Raw genomic sequence first — 6755 nt, 5'->3', positions numbered from 1 at the left:
CAGGCTGCCCAGGGCAGTGGTGGGGTCGCCATTCCAGAGGGATTTAAAAGCCATGTGGATGTGGCACTTGGGGACATGGCTAGTGGGGGCCTTGGCAGTGCTGGGGAATGGGTGGACTTGATGATCTTTGAGGGCTTTTCCAACCCAAAGGATTCTGTGATTCTACGTTAATGAACACGATTTCATTTTCAAGCACTATGGAATCAAGCATTAGGCTACCACAGAGGCAGGACAGGGCAATGTCATCCATACAGGGGAATAGAGACCATATTGCTTTGCATTTGGACTACACCCTCACTCACATGGAAAGTCTGGCACCACCGCCCTCACATAACTCCCAGGAGGACACAGCAAATGCAGCTGTGGCTTGTGGTTCTTTAGTGAAGCCAAGAAGGGCCATGTGAGGGTTACACCAACAGAACTCAAGGTTTATGAAGTTCACACCTTCATTTACAGTGATGTAAAATGGGCAGGGAGGGTCTTAGCCGCCAACATTGAAAAAAAAGGTGCTAAATTTCAGTCAGTGCTTCTCAGAACGTGTTTGGTTTATGTGGAAGGAACTCAGAAAAAGCATCTGAACTGAATTTAAGAGGTCATGGATCCTCATCAGCTCTTACTTTGGTGCCTACATATGGATGGAGATGCCCAACTACAGATGCTCAATGGGCAGCTCTGGCCCAACACTCCGGGGAAGAAGGATTTAGACATTACAGCACGCTTGTACAAGGCTTTAAAATTGCATTTGTGCATCTTTAAGAGACACAAAAATGTTTTTATAACGAAAAAACAGTGTATTCCCTGCTTTCTCTGGGAAATGTTAGTTTAGTGTCTACAGTTTGTCTGGAGATCTGGGTTTTAATTAGACATCATCCTAATTTAAAAGGGTAGAAGGATGTTTAGTTATTCGCAAAAGTTGTGATTTTTCAAAAAAGGTTCTTATTTGAGTCAAAGAAAGACTGTGAAAACTCAAGAGGAATGTGAGTAGTTTGGTGTTGGAAGTGATCATCCATTTTAACATCAACCACTTGAGGGCAAACATCTTGTCACTGGAATGAAAGTTGGGAAATAAATCTTCATTCTGTAGAAGTGTGCCAAAATTATGGAAAACATAGAAAAAGCAGAACAAGAAACAAAGGGAAATGTAAATGAAAAAATACTTATCTACAAAAATATGAGGTGGGAGAACAAAGCCCTCAAAGTCCCCAAGTGTTGTCACTACACCGGGCAGGGGACCTGGGAAGCGTCTGGAGCCTGGAGCACAAGGAGCAGCTGAGGGAGCTGTGGGGCCTCAGCCTGGAGAAAAGGAGGCTCAGGGAGGACCTTCTCACTCTCTACAACTCCCTGACAGGAGGTTGGAGCCAGGTGGGGTCAGGCTTTGCTCCCAGGGAACAAGTGGCAAGGGGAAACAGCCTCAAGTTGTACCAGGGGAGGTTTAGATTGGATATGGGGGAAAATTTCTTCACAGAAAGGGCTGTCCAGCCCTGGCCCAGACTGCCCAGGGCAGTGGTGTAATCACCATCCCTGGAGGGATTTAAAAGCCATGTGATGTGGCACTTGGGGACATGGTTAGTGGTGACCTTGGGCAGTGCTGGGGGAAGAGCTGGACTCAATGATCTTTGAGGTCTTTTCCAACCTAAATGATTCTGTGATTTTATGAACAAATTTGATTCCTCTGTGAGATTCATTTTTGCTCCCTGTGTCCCACCAACATGGGCCTCACCTGCATCATCTGTCCGCCCATTGGACAACCGAAAGGAGTTGGAGTGACTCCCTGCTTGCTTGTATTTCTTGAACCTGCCAAAGAGAAGGGAGTGGAAAACATCAGGAGATACCCACCAGGAAGCTCAGGTCACCTCCCAGATGAGAGCTATGGCCATGAGGGGTGTCCCACACTTTCTCATGGCTTCACAGATTTGCTGGTGGCTGCAAGAGGCTACAGGACCTTTAAAATCTTGCCTATGGGCAGAACTTTTCCCTGATCACATCTGGAACAGCTGCAGGAGCCCAGAGCAAGATGAAAGTCAGGAGGAGAAACTTTAAGGCTGCTCTTTATGGAGGACACCCCATGGAGTTCCTGCTCCCTGGGCTGATCCAGCAAAGCACATAAACCTCAGGCTGATCCGTCCTGCAGCAAAGCCCTTCTCCATGTGCTTTTAACTTGGAGCAGCTGCTTATGCTCCCTTTGCCTGGAACAAGGAGTTTTGCTGAATCACTGGGCAGGCAGCAGCGAACAGAAACTCTTTTTTTGAGGGCTGGAAGCCAGGTGGGAAGGACTCAAACTCTGCTGCTGCTGAACTCCTGAGGCAAAACTCTCCTCAGGTTCACTGCTGTGAGGGCAGGCCTGGAGCCAGGAGACGAAGGGAAATTTTCCACTGCTAAGGAAACTGTGTTTGGTTGGGTTTTTTAAGACTTATTTAATCACCAAACTGGTGAGTAAATTAAAATGTTTACTGCAGGTGAATAAACACCCTCTCCTAACTAAGCAGATATGCACTCAGGGGCTGGGAATGCTGCATTTTGAGCAGGCCAGAGGCTTGGAATTTCAAAAATGGACCTAAAAAGGCTTTTTTTTAAATCTTCCAATTCCAATTACAGCATCACCTAACACTCTCCACAAGCTCTGGTCTTATGCTACTTCACAGTGGAAGTGCAACGTGCAGGTTTGGTACACAAGGCAGAGCGTGGGTCTGGGTGTTAGATCCTGTTTGATATCAAGATGGGGATCAAGGAATAACACATGCAAAGGACTTTCTGGCTTGAGCACTGTGTTCAGCCTCCCTGGTTTACTCAATCCATCACTGTTAGCCTCACAAGGAAGCCTTACCTGCTTTTACCTACGCAGATAGGACTTCAGTTTAATCTACCCTGCTAAATATGACATTTTGAGTAGCAGAACACGAATTCCCCATATGAGGAGCAGCTTTATAGAGAAAGGAATAATCATCATTCACTAGATAACCCCAAACATCATTTCCATCCATTGTCCTTACAGGTTTCTTTTCAAAGCACCAGCTGTGTCAGCCTTTAGCTTAGGAAACAGCACAAAAGGCTCATTCCTGTTCATTCAGGAATTATTTCTGTCAAACAAGGCAATTCAGCAAAAAAGCAGCTCTTACTTACCTCAACATGTACAGCACAATAATAATAAATACTATGACTAGAAGGGAAGACAGGGCCACCATCACAGCTATAATTGGAGTCTCATCTGCAACAGGAAAGGAAAGGTGTGGTTATGGCCATTGAAAAACATCCACAGAGCCATCAGTTAATGTTCAAACTGTATGATCTCTGCTTGAAAACAAGTAACAATAACAATGATAATAATAATAAAGCATTAAGTAAGGTGAGATTTCTCCAGTCTGAGAGCGAGGACAGAGAGAGGACCTGAGTGAGCACCACATATCTCAGATACTCACAGGACATTTAGTATGTAACCACCACTCAAAGAGCCTCAATCTTCTCACTGTGAAACTGTGACCTTGCAGATGCAAACAGCAATTGAGAAATTTGGGAGAGGGCTACTCTGGGGTTTCTACTGCACAACTGAATGTGCCCATGGTGGCACAGCAGCCATCAGCAGAAGTTTGCCCCGTCACCTGGCCATCCACAGTCTTCTGCCCGAGGCTTAAGGATCCATAGAAGTTCCTAACAGGTTCATGAGTTTGGTATATGATAAGGAACTTTATATTAAAATAAGTGAACACTGACTTTTGTAAGCTCTACAGATACTACATTTGTAACACCACAACAATTTTGCTTCCAGTTCCTCAGCAAATAGAACAAGAGGGCAATGCTTCCCACCGCACCTCGGATCTGAGCACCTTCAGGCTGAGGTTTGGTCTGGCACAGGCTGCCCAGAGAAGCTGTGGATGTCTTATCCCTGGAAGTGTTCCAGGACAGGTCAGATGGGGCTTGGAGCTACATGGTCTAGTGGAAGGTACCCCTGCCCATGGCAGGTGAGCTTTAAGGTCCCTTCCAACCCAGACCAGTCTGTGATTCTATGATCATGGAATAATTTGGGTTGGAAGGAACCTCCAAAGAACATTTAGTCCAACCTCCATTCTTTCGTGCCTGGACATACTGAGTTTAGAGAGCAGGAGGTGTCAGACACCCCATTGTGTGCTCTCTGCACTGCAAGACCAGAGTGTGATCTCATTTGAGACCCTTGCAGAAGCTTCTCAAGGGCAGGCACCACACAACTCCCCTGCAGACACACTTAGATCAGCCATGTCTGACACATCCCCATCCTCCAGGACCCACAACAGATGTTTTTCTTTTAAATAAGCAATTTGTAACTTGTCCTGGAGGTCAGTAAAACAGTGGTCAGAGCTGGAAAACTACCCAGATGGGCTGGAAGTCAAGCAATGCCAACCAGAGAGGAGAACGGCCCTGGAGGGCATTTTTCCAAAAAACGCAGATGCCAGTGATGCCAGTTGGGGTTATTTGTATTTTTCATCAGTTCCCTCAATCTGTATGGGCCACTGCACCACATCTACATGCCTTGGTCCTCTGAGACTGCAGGGCATGACCTTCCTTTCCACCTTCTGTGCATCCATTTCCCTGCAAGGGCAGATTCCTGCTCCACGTGTCTCAGCAATTTCAGCCAGCAGATTTTCTTAGGTGGGATTTTTTCTGTCCATCTCTGAGCTACCAAGGAGCACTCTGATTATATTTCTGCATTTGTCCCTCTGTGGTTGTGAGGTCTGGAAATGTTATTTAAAACAAAAGATACGATTTTTGTGTAATAAATTGAAAGCAATGACCTGGTATGGATAATAAAAAAGTGAGATTATCCCATTTTGGGATGTCTTTGTTCTTTCCATCTACTGACCAAATGCGTCTGCATCTCTCCCATTCCAACAGCAAAAAGCCAAGGAATTTATTGGGAGGTACTTCTGCCTCCTGCATGCTCAATAGCTGTTTGAGCCTTGGCATTCTCCAGGTGAGGCTTTTCAAATGCAAGAACAGGAAGACAAAGCAACCACAGAGCATTTTGACCCAACTGCAATTGCAGCCCAAAAGCTAACTGAATCTTGGACTGCATCTAAAGGAGTGTGGGCTGCAGGTTGAAGAAGGTGATATTCCCCCACTACTCTGCTCTTGTGAGACCCCATCTGGAGTGCTGCACATAGTTCTGGTGTCCCCAGCACAAGAAGGACATGAACTGTTGCAGCAAGTCCAGAGGAGGCCACAAAGCTGATGAGACAACTGGAGCCCCTTCCCTATGATGACAGGCTCAGAGTTGGGGCTGTTCAGTCTGGAGAAGAGAAGGTTGTGTGGAGACCTCATAACAATGTTCCAGTATCTGAAGGAGCTCCAGGGAAGCTGGAGAGGGACTCTTGGTTAGGAACTGCAGTGATAAGACAAGGAGTAATGGGGATAAGTTGAAAGAGGGAAATATAGATTAGATATTGGGAAGAAATGTCTTCCTGTGAGGGTGGTGAGACACTGGCACAGGTTGCCCAAGGAGGTTGTGGCTGCCCCAACCCTGACAGTGTTCCAAGCCAGGTTGGATAAAGCCTTGAGCAACCTGGTCTGATGGGAGGTATCCCTGGCCATGGCAGAGGGTTGGGACTAGGTCCATTCCAATCCCTTAACATTCTATGATTCTTTGATTCTACAACCACAGCCATCCCTGGCCTCTCTCCTAATGAGTCATAGCCATCATCTCCACCCTGGCTGCAGGAGTGGAAGGTGATCTACCTTGCCAAAACCTGTGGTGTTATGGCCTCACTATGCACCACTGGACCATTCTTCCTACCTTGGCTGGAGCTGAGCTCAGCCTAACCAGTGGTGGGCTGGGCCAGGGCTGCTGTGGTTGGCAGGAGATGTGATTTATGGGCAGTGGTGGTTTTTTTGGAGGCAGCCTGGGGGGGTTGGGGTTTTTTTGCAGCTGTTCTTTCGACACATCTGGCTAGAAGAGTTAGAGCTTTCCCAGTGTGGCTGCTAACAGCCGGCGTGCTGCCCGGCCCACCCGGCAGAGCCCAGGCAGGAAACAAGCTGGAGGGTCCTCAGCTGGTTCCTCCCTCCCCAGCCAGCCCTGGTGAGCAGTGCCAACCCTCCCACAGCTCTTGTACTGCTCCAGTCTTGACCTTAGGGGTTTAATGCTGGCAATTCACTTGGAAAAGGGACAGGGACTCAAGCCTCTGCTTTCAGAGACCTGCAGCAGTGGAGCACACACTGGAGTCCAGAGCCTGGAAGGTGTTTGGATGCTTAAATCTTGTCCTGAAACCTCTGAAGAGTCAACAAACCATCCTCTGTTGCTTGAGATCACATCCCAGCTGCAGGCAGAGGTGCTCTAGAGGGGTCTATAGGCTGTTCTCTATACATTACGCAGATCCAGGTGCAGCCACACAGCACAGAGGGACAGGGCTGAGCAGTCTGTCCCTGCTCATGGCTGTCAGCGTCTGCCCACAGAATCATGGAATGGTTTGGATTGGAAGGGACATCAAAGACTATCTAGTTGCACCCTCCTGCCATGGGCAGGGACACCTTCCACTAGACCAGGTTGCTCCAAGCCCCATCCAACCTGGCCTGGAACAATCCCAGGGATGGGGCAGTCACAGCTTCTCTGGGCAACCTGTGCCAGTGCCTCACCACCTTCACAGGGAAGAATTTCTTCCTAATATCTAATCTAAACCTTCTATCTTTCAATTTGAAGGCATTCCCTATTGTCCTGTCACTAATGTTCTTGTAAAAAGTCTCTTATTAATATCAGCAATATGAATACAAATATTACTAGGAAGTCAGATTTA

General features: G+C 47.3%; 1 protein-coding gene across 1 annotated transcript in view; it reads right to left on the bottom strand.

The window, feature by feature from the left end:
* Window positions 1-6755, bottom strand: part of PTPRA (protein tyrosine phosphatase, receptor type, A) — a 63368-nt gene that overhangs the window by 15477 nt on the left and 41136 nt on the right. Inside the window, exons 5-6 of the mRNA XM_009076526.1 lie at window positions 3121-3205; window positions 1721-1794 (exon numbers count right to left, since the gene is read on the bottom strand). Of these exons, the coding sequence (XP_009074774.1) occupies window positions 1721-1794; window positions 3121-3205 (159 nt within the window). The remainder of the gene's footprint in view (window positions 1-1720; window positions 1795-3120; window positions 3206-6755) is intronic.

This window comes from Acanthisitta chloris, unplaced genomic scaffold (genome assembly GCF_000695815.1).
Source record: "Acanthisitta chloris isolate BGI_N310 unplaced genomic scaffold, ASM69581v1 scaffold4196, whole genome shotgun sequence".
Taxonomy (NCBI): Eukaryota; Metazoa; Chordata; class Aves; order Passeriformes; family Acanthisittidae; genus Acanthisitta; species Acanthisitta chloris.
Note: the sequence above shows the minus strand (reverse complement) of the source record. Positions and strands in the feature narration are given on the sequence as shown.